Source organism: Macrobrachium rosenbergii, chromosome 11 (genome assembly GCF_040412425.1).
Source record: "Macrobrachium rosenbergii isolate ZJJX-2024 chromosome 11, ASM4041242v1, whole genome shotgun sequence".
Lineage (NCBI taxonomy): Eukaryota > Metazoa > Arthropoda > Malacostraca > Decapoda > Palaemonidae > Macrobrachium > Macrobrachium rosenbergii.
This window is the reverse complement of record NC_089751.1, coordinates 14,104,447-14,130,814: the sequence shown is the minus strand read 5'-3', so window position 1 is coordinate 14,130,814 and position 26,368 is coordinate 14,104,447. Positions and strand designations below refer to the sequence as shown.

Below are 26,368 nucleotides of genomic sequence, written 5' to 3'. Positions count from 1 at the left end.
TTCAGCAACAAAATATAATACAGGTATATATATATATATATATATATATATATATATATATATATATATATATATATATATATATATATATATATATATATAAATATATATAAATATATATATATATATATATAAATTATATATATATATATATATATATATATATATATATATATATATATATATATATATATATATATATAAATATATATATATAAATATATAATATATATATATATATATATATATATATATAAATATATATATATATATATATAAATATATATATATATATAAATATATATATATAAATATATATATATATATATATATATATATATATATATATATATATATATATATATATATATATATATATATATATATATATATATATATATATATATATATATATATATATATATATATATATAATATATATATATATATATATATATATATATATATATATATATATATATATATATATATATATATATATATATATATATATATATATATATATATATATATATATATATATATATATATATATATATATATATATATATATATATATATATATATATATATATATATATATATATATATATATATATATATATATATATATATATATATATATATATATATATATATATATATATATATATATATATATATATATATATATATATATATATATATATATATATAATATATATATATATATATATATATATATATATATATATATATATATATATATATATATATATATATATATATATATATATATATATATATATATATATATATATATAAATATATATATATATATATATATATATATATATATATATATAGATATATATATATATATATATATATATATATATATATATATATATATATATATATATATATATATATATATATATATATATATATATATATATATATATATATATATATATATATATATATATATATATATATATATATATATATATATATATATATATATATATATATATATATATATATATATATATATATATATATATATATATATATATATATATATATATATATATATATATATATATATATATATATATATATATATATATATATATATATCACACATTACCACAGGTGAAAAAGAAAATAAGAGATGGGGTGTAGGTCCTGACTGGTTTCGACTTTATTTCCAAGCCATTGACGAAGGACTGATACAGAGCATAAGAAGTCACAAATGTATATACTACAGGAACAGTACTGACGAACAGACAGAACCGTTAGGGACTACACATCCACCCACCGGCCAGTGTCGAGGTAGGAGTGCCCTTCAAAACTCATTTGGCTAAAAATCACAATATACTGTCAGGGGGCAATACTGATAAACATACCGACCTTAGGCGACCTCAGATCCACACCTGACAGGTGTCAGGGAGACGGAGTTTGGAAACTCATTAACACTACTGCCCCTGTACTGTGTTTACAAATATGTTAATCCTGTATTCATACATCTCTACTGCCTGCCTTAAAATTTAAACAATTTACAAATTGTGATGATGATTAAAGTGTAATAGTAATATTATTGAAAATTCCTTTGAGGCTCCTGAGTCATAGCTGTAGTCTCGAGACTCACCCAAAGGATTTGGTCTAAATGAGAGGTTATGATTGAAGCAAGGTAAAGTTGAAGATATTGGACAGTTAAGTAAGAAAAGGCTGAAGGGAATAGATTAATTGCTAGAAAAAAAATGCTGCGGGGGCAATCCAAAGACCCTTACATGCCCTCTGCAGTGTGCAACCCAAGGTACACTTGAAAGGTGTATGTACTCTATAGGTACTGGTCAGTATAGAGAACTAAACAATGGTCTTAGCATTTTTTGTTGTCATATGCTGCCCTGCACTCATAGGTAGAATACTAGCCATTTCTTTTGTGGTTGAAAGGTTATTTTGCAAAAATATATTTAATTTTGGTTTTTATTTATAGTGTACAATATTTTTATAATTTCTAATAAATAACCATGTAATATAATACTTCATGACTACTTCTGCATATTGGTGGCTTTTATAGACAGATAATACTCATTTGTAGTGCAGCCTAAAGTAGACAACATTTTGCGTTTGAAGCTTGAATAGGGTTCAGGAGCAGTAAGTTCTGATGCAAGTACTAGGGTAGTTTTTTTTTTCTTTTTTTTTTGTACAAATGCAGCTGTAATCACAGCTGTATTTGTAATCTACAGTGAGGTACAAAATAAGTTTGAAGATTACTACATTTATTGTGAAATAAAGTCTCGTTTAGTAATAGAATATAACAAACATTCCAGCAGATGATCTAAGCAATATTAGTAGCGTGACAGCTGCAGGCAATCAGTAACTCAACTAGAATCTTGGCAGAGTCCCATCCCTAGCCTGACAGCTGTCTGTGGAGTGGTTGTAGTGACACTTACTTTACAGTTTTTATCCATGTTTAAAAGTTTTATATAATTATCTTACCAAGTAATTACATAGCTAACAATATCTAATAACCGGCAGCTAAAATTTAAAAATTTGCGGTAGCGATTCTTTTATTTATTTTGGTGTAAGTAGCCGGCCCCACCCACTTACGGGGAAGAAGAGGAACAACATAGCAAGAAAGCTCAATTCATTTCTGCCGGCTTTTGATGAAGGTTGCAAGTTGCTCTAGTAATCTGAATTTTCTTAGCTTTACTGGTTATTTTCCCTAGAAGAGCGGTGAAGTATTTTGGATTCTTTTGATTGCCTTTTGGTATTTATTTAGTCAGTTTGACTTTATTTAGACAGTTTACGGAATGTTGACTCTTGTTTGGACTTAGTTGTCACTTAGTTTAATGATGTCTGACGCTAGTACATCGAGCACTCATTATTGCAGCAAAAGCTGCAATACAAGATTGACTTCTGCCAAGTACGATTTACATTGTGTGTGCACTAGTTGCAGGGGCCAAGTGTGTTCTATAGATCTTGCCTGTGTTGGATGTGTTGACTAGGACCCTAGACAGTGGAAGATTTTAACTTCTCACCTTTCCAAATTGGAAAACGACAGAATTAGGAAAGCTAATGCTAGTGACAAATCTTTAGCTAGTCGGCATTCTTCTAAGCCTTCGTCTGATGTTCCTGTAATTTCTGTCATGTCTCCTAATCCCAGTCCTTCAGCTTTACAACCTGTTCCCCCGTTCCCAGCTCTCGTACTTCCAACCCCAATGCCGTTGCCACTCTTGAAGCGAAGTTTGATCGGAAGTTTGAATTATTAATGCATTCTATGTCTCAGTTGGGTGATTCAGTTTGTCAAATTATGAACCGTGAACATAGTGCTCATAGTGAAGTGTTAGTGGGGGAGCTGGTTGTCCGTCTTGCTGACTCTCCTTGGCGAAGACCCCTGACATACTCCCCCACACCTGGGAGAAGTCATACCGGAGGCCCAAGGGAGGTTGGTGGGGTCTACCCACAGGCAGTTGGCCCCTCAGTTGCACCTGTTGCAGATTCCCAGGTGTCTACAAAACGCTGTTGGAAAGGCGTTTTCTCAGATGTGCACCGTCTTTCCTCCAGTTCCGAAGCGTCGTCCTGAGTGCAGGCAGCAGTGGCACTTCAAGGATGAATCTAGACCGCTCAAGGGGTCTGCAGTGGATGTACCTAGCACCCCTCAGGTGTCTTGTATGAGAGTGAAAGAGGCTGTTCCCTCTTGTAGTTTTTGGGACAGTGCGGAGCATTTTTCGCCTAAAGTTTCACCCTCCAAACGTCGTGTGTTGTGTCCTGATCATTCCAAATGTTGGTGTATTTGTTGGAGCACCCATTAGCACCTGAGCTGTCCTCCGTTCCTGAGCGCCCATTGGCGCCAGAGCTTCCATCGGCCCCAGTTACAGCTTCCGAGCGTCCATTGGCTCCCGAGTATTCTGTATCTTCTGAGCTTCCAGTTCAGCCAACGGCAGTTGGTCTTGCTTCTTCACATCGTATGACAACAGCTTTTTCTTCTGCAGCACCAATGGTGTTAGACCCGTCTCTGGCTCCCATTCAGCAGCGCCTAGACGACATTTTGAGTTATTTGAAACCTCAACCTCCTCCACCGAGTGCAGTTGATACGCCTCTTTCCCAAGTCTTGTCAGCAGAGGAGGAAACTCAAGATCAGGAAGAGGATACTCCTACCACAGCGTACAGTATTCAGCCCTTTTGCGCTTCCTGCGTCACTCCTTTCCCAACTTTTTCTCTCCAGTGGCTCCCTCTCCGGCTTTGATGTTCCAGATGAGTAATCTTCAGTCTGAATCCTCCAAGTTCCCCAAATTGATGGTTTCTGCCTCAGCTAAGAAGGCCATGAATGAAATAGTGTTGGTTAGCGGACAAGAGAGAACAAGGGAAGGCTGTGTTCTGTTATCTTCCTTCGTGCTTATTACGAAGGAGATATTCATATTATGCTACCGGGGAAGTTCCCTCTGTGGGTGTGTCTGTTTCCCGTCCGGGGGGACTTCTCTAGTCTCATGGAAGCCTCCCGCAGGTCTGCCTTTTCAGCAGCGAAGGTGATGTTCTCTTCCACTGAACTTGATCACCTGTTGAAGAACATTTTCAAAGTTTTTGAAGTGATCAGTTTCCTGGATTGGGCATTGGGCACCCTGGCCAAGAAAATCCAGGTCTTTCCTTCTGTTCCCACGGATTTATCTATGGATCTGGGCGTACTCTCCTGTATAGACAGGAATTAGACACCTCTTGGGAATTAATATCAATGTACGCCATGGGTTTTTTAAAGAAGAGAGCTTTGGTGCTCTTTTACATCCAAAGGGGTCACGTCTGCACAGAAATCGGCTCTTCTGTTCTCTCCTCTAGTGAGCTGCCTTGCCTATTTTGATAGTTCAGACACAAAAAAACTCAAAAAATGCTTATACCAGGTATTATCCAACTTACGATTGGTTAGGTCGCAATAAACCCATCATTTGTTGGAAAAGATGTATCTCAAATATAGCCTAACCTCCACCAGGGTACTGTTATTTATTACCATGTACACATATATGGTAGCCTAGCCTATACTATAAAGTATACTCTATACATATATGGTTAAGTAATTATTAATATCAGCTAATTCTGGAGGTTCATGCAAATTGACTTATACAATACAGTGAGAAATTGAATAACAAACAAGAATTAGCTTAGCCTACACTATGGTATATCGTATACATATAAGTAGCCTAGCCTATATCACACAGTAATATTGTATTATACAAACATCAACATAACGAATGTGCATCTTTTCCATGGATCTTTTAAAATGTTATGCTTTACTTTACTGTATCCAATAATATTGTATATATTCTTATATTGCTTTTTATATTATAAATTGCGATCATAGCGATCAATGTTTTGGTTTGGAAATCGATTACACGGTAAGTTTATTTCGCCGTATTTAACTTGGTTCATAGCACTTTTCTTGCTTCTAGTTAGCGTAAATGAATCCCTAGATACCCTATTTATATGGGGCAAGGTTATTTTTCGTTATACAAAGTATTGTTAAGTTGAAATATAAATTAAATATGTCTTGTTGTGAAATTAACTTAGCTATTTTTTCGTTAATAGATGACATTGGCCGTTTGGTGGCATGTTTGTCGTGTAAAAAAAAAAAATCGATTCCGTTCGTTGTTATCATTTGATTTCATCATAATACGATCTTTACGTATTTATCTTTTATCAACGTGAAAACAGCAGTAATATGTGTTCTTTCATGCCCAGTAGTTTTGATTAAAATACTTTCTCTACAATTTTAATTATGGTCGAGTTTAATCCATGTTGCCAATGCATGATAATTTATAGTCATTAACATTGTTTTCTCAGCTTCAGCTACAAATTGCACCTTAAATTTAGGAGTATATTTCCTTGCTGATCTTTTATCCATAGCAAATAAGGGTATAATGTAAAAGTATATCAGTCCTATTCTACTTAGCATCATTTGTAGCATAACTCTGGTAATTGTTTACTACTGCATTTACACAAGAGTATAACGTTACTAACAATACTTTTATCATTCTCTTTTACTTTTTTAACTAGAAGATGGGATAAAGAGATAGAGGAAAAGAAGTTGGTCTATTGTAATTTGGTCTCTCTCGCTGCCTGATTGTATGCTGCTGCCTGCGCCTGCGCGAAATTTTAAAATATTTTATAAATATTGTCATATTGGTATTAATTGCTTACCCATTACAAAATTGAATTATCGTAAGGCTAATTATCGTAACTCGAGCACTACCTGGGTACCTGAGTATTTTAATAGTTTTATCATAAAAAGTGCATTTAGTCATGAAAACGAGATGAAAATACAGTTATTAGTGAATATTTCTCAGTGAAAAATACCGCGAATAGGCAGATTTTCCGCGAATAATGTATATATATGTTCCATAGAGAAATCAGCGAATAGGTGAGCCTGCGAATTGTGAGAACGCAAATACAGGGGGTTTACTGTGTATACGGTATTTTGAATTTCCAAGGGTACAGTAAGTAAAACAGCATTTGTAATAACATCATCTTTACATAACCAATATTTCATATGATACCTGTTGTTGCAAAAGCTAGCCTATACACAGATGGTTTGAAAATTTGTCATAATTTTTTACCTCTTCTTATCTAAATGTCTTCTTATACACAAAAAATACGGTAATTGTGTCTGTTCAGTAATAAGTTATTTTTGGTTTAATTTCCTTTTCTTATTCCTGTATGCAGAGCGACAAGAAGAGGAGCTTATGGCTGGTGGTACCCCAAATGAATTCAGTGGTGATGCAGGACCTTCCACAAGTAGTTCACTGCCTAATGCCTCTCATGACAGGCGCAAAATGAAAACGTTAGAAGACCTATTTAGGCCTCCTATGGATCTTATTTTTCGAGGAACATTCCAAGCAGTAAGTTCTCGTGATGCATGCATTTTATTCTCATATATAATATTTCAAATAATGGGTTTGTAGATTTTCTGCTCATAACCAGGCTATTAATACAGTAGTTTGATAATATTGAATATTGCTAAACATTAGTAGTTTGTATTACCAACAAAGGAACAAGGGGATGGAATTTGTATATGGTATGCACAATAGTAGTTTGGGAAGTTAGTGACTATTACTGTACAACTGCTAGTCCTAGATTGCAGAAAATGTTTTCATTGCTCCTTTCTATCCAAGATGAATATAAACTATGGAGTACACCCTACAAAACTACTTTCCATATAAAAGAAAACAGGCATTAAAACTCAACAGACTTAGAAGAGCTGTGATAAACCCATTCTCATTTGAAAAGCAGGAGTTTATGTAATCAAGATAGCTTTATGCCATTAAGGTGGATTGGCAAAATTATTTTGTGTTCGCAAATGGGTCAGGTTAAATTTATTCAGGACAAAAGGTATAGTTCTTAAAGAAACCAGTGAAGTATGTAATGTTCTTTCTCCCATGGGGCCTTTTCAGTTTGTGGTACTGTATACCCTAGACTAGGGGTCGGCAACCTCTGGCCCATGGGCCACATCCAGCTCATAAGGGATTTCATTCCAGCCCACCAACTTAACACCTGGACACTAATTATTTAAGAGTTGTTACCTAGTTTAAGGTGTTAAGCGATCCTTATAGTAAATTTGATATGGCCCTCCTGCAAGACACTAGATAGCTGTTTGGCCCGTACTCTTCAAATGGTTGCCGATCCCTGCCCAAGACAAAGTAATGTTTTTTCACTAGTAGCAGCTGTGAAAGTTTCAGTGGTAGGGATGTTTCATAGAAAAATTATGCCAACTGTACCCCTTTGGGATGTGGAATTTATCACCAGAAAGAAGTAGCTTGTGTCCACATGCTTTATTGGCAGTTGATAGCACACACACTTGCAATTTCTATGGACAGAAACTGACAATTTCTTTATTATAAAATGGGTTCTCATAGTGCTTTTATACTTCTCTGACAGTTAAGAAATGAATATTTGACAGTTATTTGCAGGCTGAAGTGACAGTGAGAAATACTGATTAGGAAGAATGAAAAGTCTTAATGCAAATTAAATTAATTTTTTTACTAAAGTCCCGATTACTGACACATGTCTTTTCTAAAGAGGAAGTTGAAACCATTTGAAGAACATTTTACTCTTGGTACTGACAAAACACTAAAACTAGTTAACCTCTGCGCAACTAACAATGTTCTCTCTTTTAATGGTAATTTTTATAAACAAATGTTTGATTGTAGTATGGGCAGCCATGTGTCTCCCCCTGTCTAGTGAATCCGTACATAGAATACTTTGAAATGGAAATTTGGTTGTCTATCACACCCCATAATATGATCTAGCTGAGATATGTAGATGATGTTCTTACATTTTGGGACAGAAGCTAGGGAGATTTCAGCTAATTTTTTAATATACTAAATTTGCTAGTTCCCACCATAAAATTGCCTCTCCTAGAGATATTAATTGTAAAAGAACAGAATAGACAAGCCATCACAGTATATATAGGAAGCCTTCTTTAGTTGTTTCTTGTATTCACTTCCAAAGCTACCACAATGTCTCCATAAAGATCATGGTTGGCTGCAGTCTATTTCTCAGAGGGTGTAGGATATGTTCATACCGGTACTTAGAAAAAGAATTCGATACAATCCATCAACATCTAACACAACTGCTCTACCCACCATACATTATCAAAAAGGCTACTAACAAAGGGAACAAATACATTACAGAGGTCTTACAAACAACAAACAAATAGATATTAACTACAAAGTAAAGCTTCCTTATGATGAGAACATCAAAAAAGCAACTGAACACCTCAAAACTAATAACCCTTTTATTTTTTTATAATCCCAAATTCATTGGGACTTCACTCATTAATGTATACATAAATAAAAAAATGAGCAGATGCTGGAGTTTCTAATATACCATGCAGCAACTGTAATGAGATTTCCATTGGGGAGACAAGTAGATCCATCCCACAAAGATTAATAGAGCACAAAAGATCATTACAATATGCTTCAGAGAGTTCTTGGATTTTTGTGCTTATTAGGGATAGAGGCCATACCATAAGTTGGTGTGGGGCCGAGCTGGTTTTCAAAAGTAGCATTCCATACAAAAGAAAGATGCCGGAATCTGCCGTCATCAGTCAAACCAACAATATGAACCTGTCAAGAGGACACTGGAAATGGGATGTCACCGGTGAGTTAATCCTCAAGCCTCTTCTCAAGCAGGTGTTCCAGAGAATACACCCGCCAAACTTAACACATACTGAAGCTAACAAGGCCCAAAAACACAAGGGAGTAACCTATTTGTTCCAACACAATATACAAACTATAGGTCCTTTACATTAGGAATTAATTATGACAAAGCTGGACACGGCTGTTAAACTCTTGAACAAGTGGTTAGGCAGTAACTACCATCAGGTAGGCGGGAATACCTGCCTGCCTGGATGTAAACATTCCAGTTTGCTTTCAGCCTTCATGTGTTGCAGACGTGTTTTTAGATCTCTACCTGACTGCCTTTAAGCTCTTTATTTATCCCAGAGGGATCTTTCTGTATTTTTTTTTTATATATTGAATGTGTGTTTGATATATATTAATATACAAACCCACAATTTGTGAGTCTTTCATAGGCTGTCATTCCCCTGTGTCTGTGTCTTGGGTTTGACGGCCAAGGTCGTATTTAGAGAGGCGTAACTGAGTGGTAATGCTTCTCTTCCAGTAAGCCCATTAATTTGATACTGAAGGCGTTCCCATGTATGTTCTGATATACTGTATTAGATGGAGATGTAATAACTTTGCTCCCCTTCATTGATACCCCTGGGTTTTGTGTTTTGGGAGCCGCAGGCACACATACCTTGGTTTGTGCTCCCGTTACCAGCCCTAGAGGTTCTGCCTCTAAGATGGGTTCTGTGGAATATCGAGTAACCCGGTCTGGATTTGGAGAGTTCTCTCCCCGGCCCAATTCAGGGGCAGTGCAAGAGAAAGGGCCGAGGTACCCAGGTCCTTGAGTTGTGTAATGAAGATAATGGGACCTCAGGAAAAAAATAACTTACATCTGAGATGAACATAAAATGTGAATGATAGAAGTAGTTTAACTCCTAGAACTGTTTAGTTATACTTAGATTGCTACCATTTATTTTTATAATTTCAGGCACGTGATCATGGTGTGTCCAAAAAGCGTTGGTTAATGGTGAATGTTCAAGATTCCAGCGAATTTCCATGTCAAGTTCTCAATAGAGATGTATGGTCTAATCAAGCTGTGAAGACAATAATAAATGAGCATTTTGTATTTTGGCAGGTAAGCTGTGTGCTCCAATAGAAAATAGCCCTTTTTATGTGATTTTTCTTAATTTTAAAATTTGATAGTTAATTTTATTGCTGGTTGCATATTCCTGATGGATGCTCAGAACTGGTTGAAGCAGCCCTTATCATGTTTGTATAGTAAAGATAGAAAATGGTACCCACTTATCAAACCTTAGATAATGGTTTATTGCTATCAGGGGAGAGACTTCATGAACTTGATTCAGAAACTTTGTGCACATCTTAGTAAAAGTGAAAGATGGGGTACTTACCTTGGTGACTCATTATATTAGTGGTGAATATTCTCTTCAAAATTAGTGTTAAATTTCTCTATTTTGGTTGGAGGAGACAACATACTGGATGATAAAGCTTGATTTTGATTATGAAAAGCAAATTGCAAAATAATATTACTAAACAAACCCATGACATGACTTATAAGCTTACCTGAGGCTGGACTCAATTTTCTTATGTAAAATTCTGAAATATAGCCAAGGGGAGGACTTTTAAATAATTCCAAAGTTGTTTAGTAAGACTGGGCTGTGAGAGCCACAAATAGCAATAATATTGTAGGTTGCAAAGAAATGCAGTACCTTCTTTATAAATCTTAGAGCTTTCATAAAGCATCTATTAATTTATCTGCAGCTATTTTCTGGTTGTCTGGTGTGGTCACCAGAGTTGTAACTATAAACACTATAAGAATTTCTATTTCAAGCCATTGTTTAGTGAATTTTTGTTCCTCTTTGGGATCTTTAAGACAGAGTAGGAATCAGACCCTAAGTAATAAATTATCATCCTCAGGCATTTCTCATCTAAAAAGTAGTGATATATCTAATACAAACTCACACTTTGTAAGACACTGGGATGAATAGGGTAGGCTTTCCTGGCCTAACCCCAGTTGGGTTGGAATTCAATTGTGACATACAGTAGTCTTCTTTTATCTTTTTGTAAGAGAACTTTGTATAAGAGAAGGTCAGTCTCTGTATTCTGTATTTTATCATAAAATGTAATTTTTATAATGAAAATTTTATTACTTGCAAGTCCCTCATCATAACCCCTCGAATAAGTATTAGTATTTTGTAATGAATGCTTCAGCTCACATTTGTTAAGCAATGACCTTTCCTTAATGGTGTTGATACTCATTTGTGAGAACTAATTAAGAATGACTTCATCTAATTAAGTACTTGACTAAACTACCTCCCCAGGCATTAAGCCAGAGTGAAGAAAGAAGTTTGTGTATATGAAACATAAGTATTTAAATTTTTAATGTAAAATTGAAAAATACTCAGGAATATTTATAATGTTTATTTGTCTCTCTGTGTTTGTTTCTGGTACTTCCTTTCAGCAGAATTATTAACCTCAAGATCATTTGCTGTAATATAAAGAGAGTAAGAGAGATTTTTTATGTGTTATGAATTGCAATATCTAATATTTATTTTATTTTTATCATGAAAGTAAAGCAGGCAGTTTTCCTTTTATCACAAGAAAAAAAAAGTGTTATGTAAATTTTCTATGAGTGTGTTTAAGTTTTCTATCAATTTTTAGATAGTGATGGGGAAGGTTGGTGTTGATACAGTACTTATATATTGCATGTATCTTCATAGGTTTATCATGACAGTAAGGAAGGACAGCGTTACATGATGTTTTATCAAGTATCAGAGTGGCCTCACGTTGCAATATTAGATCCCAGAACAGGTGAATGTTTAGTGACATGGCACAAGTTAGATGCTTTGACATTCTGCGACTTGGTCACAGAGTTCTTATCGTCACACACGGGACTTGATGAAAGTACATCTCCTCCGAAGAAAAAATCACGTCCAGTTAGTGTTGTACTGTGTTTTCTTTCTTATTTATCCTGCTTTTTTTAGTACTCCTAAAATTTTACTTATTTTTCTGTCAACAGTAGCTTCAAGTACTTATCTAGTTGTAATTTAAGCCATGCTTGTTGTTTTTACTTATTATTTTTGACTAGTTTTTACTAATATTTTATTTGCTTTTTTCATTTATTTTCTTTACCTTCTTGTATTCCTTGTTAGCAGTTTTTGACTTGGAGCTCTCAAGCATTAGTTTCTCAAGATTTTATAATGGCTTTTGATTAATATTGAAATATATATTATATAAACAATCAGTTGAGCCAAATAATGTTGAATAAGAGTAAGTAGAGTGTTCTGAGATTTTTATAAGTTTCATAGTGTGTGTTTATAGTCTTTCTTTTTACCTTTATAAGATTTAAAGCATTTGCTTCATTTCATGGTATTGAACTTTTCCATATTTATTATAGTACAGTTTTAATTCTAAGTTATTTATAAAAGGAATTCTTAAATACGTTAAGAGTTATGTTAGTCATGCAGTAGATAGTATTCACTGCCTTTCTAACTCGGGGCATTATGTGCATTGCCCTAGCATTGTTGTTGCAGTTGAAGACTTTAACATGCAGTAATTTTGAATATACAAGAAAATGAACCTGTTACTTTAATAGCGGCTCTATTGCAAGTTTAGTGATGGTAGTGAATATTGAATCTCTAGATATAAATAAGGAAACCAGGGGTTAAGTAACAGGTGAGATGTCCTTCCCTTTGGGAGGCCATTTTATCACCTGCGCTAGGTATTACTTCCTATGTTGATCTGTCTAATGGTAGACGCATTTTGCGGGTTCTGACATGGCTTTGTTCTTTGCTGCCCAAGTTCTTTTAACTAGATCATCACAGTTATTTTTCTCTGTTGTTTTATTCATGTTTTTTCATTGTTGGATGATGCTTCAAGTTAGGTAAAAATGCTATTCAAGATTTTGGATGGTAGTTTGTTCGTTTGTTTGTCAGAATACAGTATCTATCTTTTGTAGCTGTGTTAGTGTAATTCTTTCTTTATTGTTTCTTGTATATACTTCAGTTTGCAGTTGATGGCCATTTCACCCTGTTAGTCAAAGCAGCATAGGTCAGTTCCATGGACTCAACAATAACAAAATAACTTCAAGTAGGAATAAAACCAAACTTTGAACGTGATTTGCAGCAAAGTTTAGTAGACTAAGACACCAACACTTCAATCTTTTTTTACATTAAACTTGAAAGCAAACATCTATGTCAATAAACTTTGAGAAACCCCTAGGTTAAACATGTATTACACATTTTGCACAACACTGATATATTTTAAGAAGTACTTTTGTAATTTTGAACCTACTGTGTAAACAAACAAGATTCATCTTCTGAAGTCACGATCTTACCTGAATGGCCCAGTCTTGTAAACTACAAATACTCTTTATAATTGCATTATTATATTCATAATTTGTTAAATGCTTTCCATAGATTTTTAAAATTATATTTTGTTATATTTGTAAATTCAGTATATTGCTGCACATTATCTCTCAACACAAGTATTTGATCTTTGCAACCCATGTCTTGTCAAAAACCAGCTAGTTTGTCTCAATGCTTTTTATCAGTTTCTTTCTCAAGTAAGAGAATAAGCATACATATTCATACAACTAATGTCAGTGCAATGCTCTATAGTTACCACATTCAGTCAGGTCTCCTTTCTTCGGTACCTTTATGATCTCCAATCCTCAGGCTTTGTTTCTTCATTCTATATTCTGCAAAATAGTTTAGTTAGTACTTGAGATGTCATGTCAATTTCATCTAAAATAATCTCTGCATTGGTTCCATCATAACCTGGTGTTTTATGTCTCCTAAGTTTTCTTATCATTGATTCCACCTCAAGAATGCTGAATGCTTCATAAGTTGATCCAGGTCTTCTTCAGCTTCTAGAATATCAGTCAAGTTGTCCCCCGTGTTTATTATTCATGACTTTACGAAAATGTTATGTTTCTTCTTTTGTTTCTTCTTCTGTTTTGACAGGAATTTCCCTTTTTTTTTCTTTCACCTATGGATATTTCATTTATAATTCTGTGGCCTCTACTCCAGTGCCACTCCCTGAATGCATGTTTTGTTAACAGCATCAACCTGTTTGTTCAAGTGTTCACTCCTATCTCTTTTTGATCTTTATTCAACTTCGCTACCTAGATTTGAGTACTTTGTTGATTCTACTTTGCTTTCTTCATCTCCCTCCTGAAAGTAATCAGTATGTAATTTTTGCTTCTCCCTGTCCTTTATTTTATCCCAGGACTGTAATGAAGCTTGTCAGAGTGAAAGGATTTTCAAAGGCAGCTGCAAAGGCTATTGCCAACTGTAGGCAACAATTTTCATCCAACATCTGCCAGGCTAAGTGGTCAGTTTTTCGTGACTGGTGTCGAAGACACAGTATCTCATCTTCTGAGAGCACTTTAGCTCAAATAGCCAATTTTTTAATCTCCCTGAAGTCTTCTCGGGGACTAGTGACTTGATTAAATCTTTCAATACTTCAGGGAGACAGAGACTGCCTTCTATTCCTTGGAACCTAGACGTTGTGCTTTGTTGGCTCTCAGGGCCTGCCTTCAAGCCTCTTCATACATCTTCCTTGAGAGACTTAACGAGGAAGGCTCTCTTTTTGGTTGCTCTAGCGACACCCAAAAGAGTTGTGAAGTACAGGCCTTGAACAAGCAGGTTGGCTTTTCACAAGGCAATGCAGTCTACATGTTTACCCTTGAGTGTCTTGCGAAAAACGAAACCCCAGCCAATCCTTGGCCCCGTTCGTTCTCTATCAGGAACCTTACAGGTATCCTGGGACCTACAGACCAGGAAAGAGTTCTCTGTCCGGTCAGAGCCTTAAAACGTTACCTGGAGAGGACTAGAGCATCTGCGGTTCCTCTTGTAACCTCTGGTGTTCCATAAAGAACCCATCTCATTCTATGTCCAAAAACGCATTATCCTTCTTTCTTAGAGAAGTGATCTCTGAATCCCACAGGGGACCACAGGGGAATTCAGGAAGAGGCCTTACCTTTGTTGACAGTTAAAGCCCACGAAGTCCGGGCAGTCGTCACCACTGGCTTTTAAACACAATTTGTCACTGTTGGCTATACTTCAATCTACGTACTGTACTGGAAGTGTAGATCTGTTTGCCTCTCATTATTTGCGTGGTGTAGAAACCACTTATGAAAACTGCAGTACATTAGGACCGTTCTCCATGGCTGGCTTGGTACTGGGGAAGGAAGGGTAGGAGCATGTCTCCTTTTTCCTCTATCTCCTCATCTTATTTTTAGGTGATCGAGTTATGGGAGCCTGTAGGTACTATGTACCTGGAGTACCACCAGTCTTTATCTCCTTTTGGTTGCGTTTGGTATTTTATGTAAGTTGTAGGTAACAATATTTGGTCAAAAAAATTTTTCTTGTACTGAGCCGAGGGCAAGGGCATACCCTTTTGCATAACGCTTTGGCAACCATCAGAGTACTCCTTGGTGGCAAAGCACCCACTAAAGTAGAGGCGATTCTCAGCTTTCCTGCTGCGCCACTACAGGCTGATGATGTGCTCTCTCAACAGGTATGGTTACAAAAAGCATTGTCCAGTGCTGGCTACCTATCTATTTCAAATTCATCTCCTTTACTGAGTGTTTTTGAATAGTTAGTGTCCATTTATCCCACCTCCTTTCTCTGTGGGATTCAGGGATGTACCAGTAATTACTTGGTAAGTTAGTTATATAAAAATTACATTTTTATAATAAAATAGTTTTATATATGGTTACCAAGTAATTACATGATTGGATCCCTCCTGCCTCCCCTCTAATGGACATTATGCATGAATGAATGAAATACCTGAGCCGGTTGTACCTATTCTTCCCCGAAAGTGGGTGGGGTCTGTTACCTACACCAAAACAATATGAGTGCTACTGCAAAATTTTTAAAACTTAAGCTGCCACAAAAAGTAGGAACTAATATCAATGTAATTACTAGGTAAGCATATATAAAACTTTATTTTATTATAAAAATGTCATCTTTACAGCTCCAACTCATTCAGGTGCTAGATTTGCTGCCATGTCCTTTTATAAAACAAGTATATTCTTTTTGCTGTACATTTCCTCTATTTCCACAGTTAATTGTTTAAAGTCAGGTCAGCAATTAAAATTTTAAAATTATGCCACCATAAACATTTATTTCAGTTTTTATGAACAGAAAGTTCTATTGAAGTTCTCGTAATTATTCTGAAAAAAAGTCTTATTTACAAATCTAGTGCCTGGTAAGGGAAAATAACTGCTCCTATTACTGATGCTTTGTTGAAAGCAAACATTTTGCAATGGTGAATCTAACAGCAATAGGATGTATTAAACCCCATGAAGGATTATGCTTCTCTTCATTCTTGAAATAGCTCATGTTCATATTACCCATAAATGGTCAAATAATACTTCACATTATCCAGTTCATGGTTTTTATATGTGAACTGTTATTTTGTCAATCTCTTACAAATGATAGACTTGGATTCCTTAAAGAAACATTGTCAGAATCTTCAACATTTACATTTTAATCAGTAAAGAACTTTTAGGTTGTAATTTTCATGTAAGATATAATTTATATGCTTAATAACAAATCCTTTGAGCCAGTCTGAGAGAGTTTAGAATTTTAGTGTTTTGGCTTGGTACTTTATATGATACAGTAAACCCCCCATATTAGCGTTCTCATGATTCGCGGACTCACGCATTCGCAGGTTTCTCTGTGGAACATATCTAGCCATTTTTTGTGGAAAATTCGCCCATTCGTGGTATATTTCTCTGAGAAATATTCACTAATTACTGTATTTTCATATAATTTTCATGAATAAATGCACTTTTTGTGATAAAACTATTGAAATACTCAGGTATATGCATTTTTACAGGGTTTTTCTGTGTTTAAACTGTCAAAATGGGCAGTTCTAAGTGTTTTTAGAGGGCTTTTAAGTATTCGCGGATTTTAGCTATTTGCGGGGGAGGGTGTGGGACGCATCCCCCGCGAATACGGGGGATTCACTGTACTATACTTTTAATATAGAAAATTGCAACCTAAATTATATACAGTATCTGTATGTTTGTTCAGCTCCTCAAAAAGTATGTCCAAAGTACAGAAATAAGATATACAGTAGTTGGAATTGTCATAAGCTGAGGATCATAATGATATGATATTTAAGCCAACTTGGGCTTCCTGCATTGTGTTGTGACCAAAATTGCTTAGTGATAAATAATGACACTTTCACAAGAGTTGAAAAGCATAATGTGATTTCCATAGATTTCACAGGTTTTCATGACACCAGTTGTAATAATACATGTTTTATTCTTTACAGCAATATTTTAAGCAATAATTTTATGCAAGGCATCTTCATAGTTTGATAATAATAAAAATTTCTACTAGAGTTATGAAAATTTGCTCATACTGTTTTCTCACATGTATTTAATGCCATAACAGGAAGTAAAGATTGCATTGGCAATTTACCTCAGTGTCACTGCAATACTGTATAGCTTGAGATGTGGATTAGTTCATTCAAATAGTATTGAAATTAATAATTAGCTGGATGGTATAATGTTTATCTTGTGCATCACTTAATGATTTGTGAATTTATTAGGAATTCTGTTGTTTTATAGGAGTCCAATAGTAGTATTCTTGAAGCTGATGAAGCCTCTCAAATAGAAGCAGCCATCAAAGCCTCCCTTGCAGAGACAGAAACCAAGGAGTGTGCTGCACATAGTAATCACTCAGGAAAAGTGGAGGAAGACATTGATGATGAAGATGATGGTGATGGTCTTGAAACATTTGACTCAGATGTTGATATCGATTACTCAATCACAGAAAATAAAGGTGACGAAAAAGTCAAAAGAACTTTTGAGGGGGAAAGGAAATTGCATGTAAAGACTTTAAGAAATTATGAGGAAAATGGGACAACAAACAGTAATGGTGATAGTGAACAAACTAATTCCTGTTGGTCTTCATGCAGTAATGAAAGTGACTGGGAGTCATATCTTGGCTCATCCAGTGACCCAGAATCCAAACTAATGTTAAGGCTTCCTGATGGCTCAAGAGACATTGTTTCTATGCCTTGTTCTTCAAAGTTGATGGTATGTATAATCTTGTGTTTTTTTATTGTAATTACTGACAAATTGTTTTTAAGTTGCTTGTGAGTTTTGTCTCAATGAAATATGGATTGGCACTTCTTGAAGATTAATCCTTTTAACTGTTACCTTGCTAAAGAAACTAAACCCCATATGTGGTCAGCGTAATGTGTACTGGGCAAATATTTACAATAACCAGCTGGTCATCAAAAGTATTAATTAGGAAACTTGGTTAGATATTGCTAAAAACTTGTTCATGGTATATCTGGAGACGTATTTAAATATGCATTCCTACATAAAAAACAAAGATCTGGTACATTATGTTTTTCGATCTGGAACTTGTCTAACATGCACTCAGCTAACTGAAAGTGTTTCCAATTCTATTGTTTTTTCCATATATACAGTATTCTATTAATTTATTTACCTCTTCATTTTTTCTTATTCTTGTACTGCACCATTTATTATTTGTATTTATTATTATTTAACTTTCTTATTAGTATACGTTTTACATTTTCCTTGCATTCTCTCTCTTGCTAATATGTATATATATATATATATATATATATATATATATATATATATATATATATATATATATATATATATATATATATATATATATATATATATATATATATATATATATGTGTGTGTGTGTGTGTGTATATATGTATATATATATAATATAATATATATATATATAATACATAAATATACTGTATATACAGTATATATATATATATATATATATATATATATATAATATAATATATATACATATTTATATATAATATATATAAATATATAATAAATAAATAAATAATAAACATGGGGCTACTCGAAAAAACATGAACCCATTCAGCCAAAAAGGCTAGCTTACTTTGCATTTATTTGTTTTACTATGCACTGGTTTCTCTTTCATACATTTTATGCTGTACTGGTTACCTTTTTACATCTGTATTCCATATCTTTTATTTTTCTTAATTTTTTTACTTATTTCCTTACTCTTCATCAGTGAAACAAAAAATAAGCATCACTTATATCAGGTAGAGAAATTAAAAAATTTTCTGAGCTAAGAAAGAAAAAGGTTTCGTTGGCTTTTGGATAGAAATATATATTAGAGGTATTGTTTTTGAGTATGTGAAAATAACTATTATTATAAATCCGAATCAGATAAATATGGTGGAATAACTTCATTAGGAAGATGGCGACGGAAAGAATGCACCCATTTCACTATTTGGATACTCAAAAACAAAACAATACATTGGAGAAGGATGGTGAGGAAAATGGGGGGGAAATGGAGTTAGGGATTATGATTGTTTAGATATGGTTTACAAGCTCGCTATATACTTGGAGAGCAACTGTTTTAAGTGGAAAGACCTTGAAAGGAACACATGAAAAATGAATTGTATGTATACATGCCTAACATTGTAGCCCATAAATATACATAGTGAGGTGCAGTTACAGTCTGTGCACTACATGCTGATATTAAACATTTCTGCTTTTCTCTAGCCATTTCATAAATTTAGTGTTCATACTATAATGGTAATTGTGAAATGCCCTTGCATGTGAATGCATTCATGTTAACTGGGAAAAGAGGCATGTTTTGTCAACTCACTGATTTTAGAAACGTATTTCTTTATTTTAATTTACCCAATAAGATTAGTATTTTTTTAATCTTCTGGTCAGCTCTTTAAGTCATAGGTATTTGCCTTAGTCATGAAATTGAACTACTTAAATTCTGTAACCTTTCCAAAAGAATCAAGTTTGTTGCAAGTTTAATTATTATCACAGTTAAGAGCTCCTTGATACAAGATCCCATTGTAATTTGCATGTATCTTATTTCTCATTTCAGGCTTTGGTGAAATATGTGGGTAGCAAAGGCTATAGCAATGAACAATATGAGTTGGTTACTAATTTTCCACGGAAAGAGATCTCGTACATGGACTTTGACATTACACTGAAAGATGCTGGACTTTATCCACAAGAAACAGTTTTCATTCAAGCCAGATAACCTTTAGTAATATCACAGAAATATGTATGGCTTTTAAAGTGTCTAAATGTTGCAACTCTATCAGTAAATTTAAAATTATGACTTAATTGGTAAAAGAACCTAAGATTTAATCATTTGTCAAATTTTGCTACAAATTTACTCAATGATTTTAATGAAGCTAGCTTTTATTACGCGTTGTATTAATTTATGGTTTCTAGTTTTGTTGAGATACTTGAAAATGATGGAACACAGTTTAGATACAGTATTGTAATTAAAGTTGTCCCTCAAAATTCGTGGGTTTTGAACCTGTGGATTTCACTACTACTTGCAGCGTTTCTATCAGTAATTATGTGGAATACATATTGAGGCTTTTTGGTCATTCATGTAAAATCACAGATGACTCACTTAGGGTAGAAATGTACAGAAAACCAAAAGTGCTTACTAGGCCGTAAATGCTTAAAATTGCAGTGCCACCTCAACTTAACGGACCTCAGATTAGCAGATCAGAGTAATCCGGTGAGAGTGCTAGGATTATTGGATGGTGGACTGAATCCATGCAAGTGGACAACTTGTACTTTCTGGAATAATCCAGTAAGTATGCCACAGATACCAGACAGCCAACAAACACATTACCAACCCTTTCCTGTGGATGCAGGATTGCTATAGAAAAGGTATCCCAGTGGACTTGAAGATGATTTTAGAGAAGGTAATGTCCTTGTGTGATCCATAAGGCAATTAGAAGGTGAAGGATCTAGCCCTGTAGACTTCAAAGCCAGCAAAGGCTTGTTTGATCATTTCAGGAGGTAGTTTGAGCTACAAAATATAAAGATTACAGGAGAAGCTGCTTCTTTTGACCAAGAGGCAGGTAAGGAGTTTCTGGACACTATAGAATCTTATAGAGAAGAAAGAAAATTTACTGGAGCAGGTAATCAGTACCAAAGAAATCATAGAAGGCACGGACTACTAGAAGACTTTTTCTAAAGTGGTTTTATCAGTGCTTTGTTCCATACCAGTAAAGGCAGTAGTTCTGACTCACCTTAAATTTGGTCGCTCTTATGTGACCTATGGATGTTTGATGAAAAGCTCACATTATCCATCCCCTCTATGTACATTTTTTTTTTGTGTGAATGTCCAAAATATAGTCGACAACAGTGTCAAGTTTTGGAAGTAAACCAGTTAAAGAAATCTCATCATTTTCTCCATCATTTTCAGTTAATGATAACATTTTTAAGGGTCTGTAATTTAATTAATTCAACTTTATCATTAATAAAGACATCTTTTGGCCCACCCCTGTGAGAGCCAAATAAATTAGCTCATTGGTTTAGTTAGACTAATTAATAATGATGGACGGTGCCCCTTGCCACCCCTAATCCGACAAGTTCAGCAGTGCAGGCATCAAAGTCGTCTACTTGCCCCTCGCCACGACATCTCTTATCCACCCCCTATATCAGTGGGTAATAAGGATGTTGAAAGCCCATCTCACAAAGGAAAACATAATGGACATCTGGAAACTTTATACAATTGCTGAAGCCCTAAATATCTTCAAAAAAAGACATAAAAGTTGTTAAGACTAATAGAGTAAACTCTTGTCGGAAAAGAGTGGCAAGAATGTGCCAATGTAGTGATGAGCATGAAAATCTTGACGATCCTCCTCCACTTATAGAATAAATGATAATAATGCTGTACAGGTTTTAAGCATTTATCTGCTGTTTGTGTATGTCTTTATGTATGCATAAGTGTAATATTTGTATCACTAAGAACAGCATCGGCGTCTTTGTGGTGCATCGTTATCATCATCATCATCATCATTATCGTTCATGTGAAAGACGTAAGTGGAAGTAGATATATAGCATATTCCTTTAAATGTGTAAGGTGAGTGGTAATTGTAATATCTGTAATTTTTTTCAATTGGTATTATAAATTTAATAATTTACATACTGTATTGCAGTATTGTAATAATGTAGAGGTGCAGTATGAGTATAATTTGCATTCTCTCTCTCTCTCTCTCTCTCTCCCCTATACTGTACTGGTGATACCAGAAAGGGTGCAGTGTACTGTACTGTATTGTATGTATTTTGGTAAATTATCACCTGTATGTTTTAAATATAGGTAAAGTTTATGGTTAATACACCATACAGTATTAGGACAAGGTTTGTGAGGTCAAGATGAATTCACTGATTTTTTATTTTTTGCATTTACTGGTGCCCCATAACACCTGCAAATTTCGAGGGACAACTGTATGAGTAAAATAAATGAACTGGAAGTAAGAACATTCCAATTTTTATAGTCGTTTTGTTCTGTGGTAATACCTTAACAAGTTCATGTTCAAAGAGAAAGTTGGCATCTTTTCTGGTTATGTATTTATTGTGATGTATAGTCAGTCGGTGCGGTATCATGGCATTGAAAATGAACTTGCAATACAGAGTAAGGAGTGGTTGAGTAACATATCCAAATGAAGTTATGTTTAAAGCTCAAGAAATTGTCATTTTCAAACATGCATGACAATGAATGTATTTTAATTTTATTTTTTTAATGACATAGCCAGTTACAAAGTTTTCAGTTTCTGGATGTTTTAACCTATAATTTAACCATTTTTTTCAGATATATGAATTATTGGTGAAAAAGTGAAAATATTTGTAATGTGTCCTTACAATGTACAGATTTCATATTTTACTTATGATTAACACCTGGAAAGGTTGTTAGCATGAATAAAATAAGAGCTTTATGTTTATGTAACATGAAAATTATTTAAAATTTTTGTTGATTTTTTATATCATCATTTATCAATCAGGTGTTTCAGTGCTCATCTTGCTAAGGAAGGTATTGAAGTGTAGGGAATTTTATTTTAGAGGGGCATTGGAACTCTCCTTTACAAAACTCCAAGGAATAACCAGGTCATTTATTAATGGAAGGAAACAAATCTTTTGATGAACTGCTGTTGTGAAATTGCAGTGTATGCTATAGTCATAGATGTCTGGCCTCTTCATAGTACAAACAATAGTTCCCAACTTTATAGTTACATTTTTCATAGTTCAGTTAAAATTCTTATCAGAATTGTATAAGAATAAGACCAGTGAATAAAAGCGTATTCTGTACATCAAGAGAGTTGTTAATGATCATCTTTTCCAAAATTTATGAAATCTTCTACAGTCTAAGTTAAGCAGTGTTTTTGTTTCTTTTTCATTCTTTATTTTTGCTCTCATGTTCTTATTTCATCACCGAACTTTGGTCAGTAGCTTAGCATGTACTTTAATAAATTCATCACCGAACTTTGGTCAGTAGCTTAGCATGTACTTTAATAAATTTTCCTAGAACTATCATGTGAGTTTAGACAATGCTTCATGAATTGCAAAATTTAATTAACTTGCATCAAGTGTAACCAAAGCACTTAATCATATTGCTTGGCTTTCATAGAGCTGGTTCTAAATTGAATTAGAATAAGAAGGGAAAAGTTAAGGAAGTAGAACAGTTCGGGAAGAGGAGACCAAAGAGAATGGAGAAAAAGTCTTAAGGTTAATAAAAATACAACAAGGAGCTGAAAGGATGATGCAGAGAACCTTTAGCACTGTACATTGTACATTGTGGCACATGACAGGCAATATCTCTTACAGGGAGTCTTGTCATGATGAAATGGCTAGTGTTGCCTTGATGTCACCCACGTGAAAATATAATTATGGTTATAAATGGTGGAAAAGATAATGTTGATGTTAATATATGACCATAGATGTGACAGAATCTTGATATGTACTGACTCATGTGAATTGAAGTCAGATGAGTAGTAATTTGTATGCCAAGAAAGTGCATGTAGTATCAAGGGTAATTTGAGAGACAAGAAAGAACGATATTGGATATTCCAGAAATACCATAAAGGTCAGTGGGAAAAAGATAGTAAAGAATTGCAGGATTTTATCACTTCCTCACAAAGATTTCTTTTATGTGATAAAGAATGGTAAGATGTTATTCTTATGTGTAAGCTTGTTATTTTGTAAGGTGTTACACTCGTCATTTCTTTTACATTAAGTGTAATATTTCAGGTAAAGAATATACTTTGTCTGGACAAAGGAGCTCTCTTATAGTTAGGAACGGATTCCAGTATGGCAGCAGTTTTGTATATTTTTGTGTGAGTTTAATACCCAACTGCACGGCCTGAGGCTAGTATCACCATGGCTGTCATTGTGAATACTAGTGTGAGTGATTTAGATTTATTGGGTATTTTCTATTTTTGCTTTAAGATGAATTATCTATACTGCCAGATAAAGTTTCATAATTCAAGAATGCCCTAACCAGCTGTAGATAAGAATTTTTAAAACCATTTTCAAGGGGAAAGGATCGTTTTCCAATTGACTGAAGATGCTGGTCACTAAGTTCTGCTTACATGTCTCAAGACATAACAGGGCACATTTTGTGCCAAAAGGGCATTTCCCTTAAATGTTTTACAGCAAGGATGACCCATTTGCCTACAGAGGTGGTGCAATAATTCGTTGGTTTGTTACCCTGCTTTGTTTTGATGTAAAATCGATTCTGGTGCTATGCTTGCAGAAAGGTGTGTATTTTTTGTTTGACTAGATTTTTGAAAAGAATAATGAACTCATTCTGTGTACAAATCATAACCAGAAGAAATTGTAATTTCTGGTTTTGGATTATCCATTTTGTGATTTGAGGAAATGTGTTATTACGTAATGTAATGTTCAGTTTGTTAAAGTTGTTGGATTATTTGACAATGATATCCCAATCACAGTGATGTATATGCTGAGTAACGCATCATTAGTTAGGAGGTTTTGCGTTCTTGCTAACTTCTTTTAGAATCTGCTTTACTGTCATAAGTTGTAGTCTAGAAACCCTAAGTGGGAGAGTTAATATTAGGACATTTACTGTATGTGCATACACATGAAACTCCCAGTGTTATATTCAGCTTTGTCATGCATTAGAAGTTTGTTTAATGGAGTACAGTACTGAAACTTCAGAATTCAAATATTTCGCCTAGGAAATTTGGTCAACTCAGTTATCTGTGATAGTACAGAAATCTGGAAACTTCCCCTCCAGCCCATGCAATACAGTAATACAGTATGGCCCTTTACTATACAGTATACTCATGTGCAGTATTTTTATCAATGGATTTTGATAGCCATCCTTTATAATGTGAGAATGTCATATGGAAGTTTTACGGCTTTTTCATGGAATATTCTCTGTCAAAGCCTTGAGTTGGTGAAAGGGGTTTCAATAAGGGTAAATCTCCTATCTTCATGGTTCATATGTACATATCTCTGTACTCCCGTTCTCATTAGTAATTCAACCATTTTTAGATTTTATCAGTTTTCTCCCATCTTTCTATCCAACCTGTCTAACCACTACTTGTTCAAATGCTGGGTTCCCCTAGTTTTACCTTTCAATTCTTTATGCCTTTAATTAACCCTTAAACGCCTACTGGACGTATCATACGTCGACTAAAATTGTCTGTTGGGTGCCAAGTGGACGTACCGTACGTCGACTACAAAAAATTTCAACCTTCGGTAAACTTTGACTCGACCGAAGTGGTCGAAAAACGCAATTGTAAGCTAAAATTCTTACATTCAAGTAATATTCAATCATGTACCTTCATTTTGCAACAAATTGGAAGTCTCTAGCACAATATTTCGATTTATGGTGAATTTTTGAAAAAAAATTTTTCCTTACGCCCGCGCGGTAACTCGGCTGAAAATTTCAGAAATTCTTTTGTCATTTTGTCGTAATTTTTGCACTGTTTTATATTAGCCGTTACATAAAGTTTTATATATGAAAATGTGCGCAATTTCATGTAAAATACAGCAAAATACAACCCATGGTTGTAGCTTTTATCAGTTTGGAAATATTTTCACATAAACCACTATAACTGCCAAAATTTCAACCTTCGGTCAACTTTGACTCAACCGAAATGGTCAAAAAACGCAATTGTAAGCAAAAAATCTTACATTCTAATAATATTCAATCATTTACCTTCATTTTGCAACAAATTGGAAGTCTCTAGCACAATATTTCGATTTATGGTGAATTTTTGAAAAAAAACTTTTTCCTTATGTCCGCGCCAGAAATTCTTTCGTCCCGTTGTCGTAATGTTTGCACCGTTTTATATTAGTCGTTACATAAAGTTTTATATATGGAAATGTGTGCAATTTCATGTAGAATACATTAGAAATTAACTCATGG

General features: G+C 34.1%; 1 protein-coding gene across 2 annotated transcripts in view; it reads left to right on the top strand.

Moving 5' to 3' along the window:
• LOC136843169 (UBX domain-containing protein 7) overlaps positions 1-22,943 on the top strand; it is a 34,555-nt gene extending 11,612 nt beyond the window's left edge. For both annotated transcript variants that reach the window (XM_067111238.1, XM_067111239.1), the window contains exons 4-8: positions 6,721-6,896; positions 10,111-10,257; positions 11,861-12,076; positions 17,728-18,198; positions 20,048-22,943. In XM_067111238.1, coding sequence (XP_066967339.1) covers positions 6,721-6,896; positions 10,111-10,257; positions 11,861-12,076; positions 17,728-18,198; positions 20,048-20,206 — 1,169 coding nt within the window. In that variant the 3' untranslated portion in view covers positions 20,207-22,943. The remainder of the gene's footprint in view (positions 1-6,720; positions 6,897-10,110; positions 10,258-11,860; positions 12,077-17,727; positions 18,199-20,047) is intronic.
• The last annotated feature ends 3,425 nt before the right edge of the window (positions 22,944-26,368 follow it).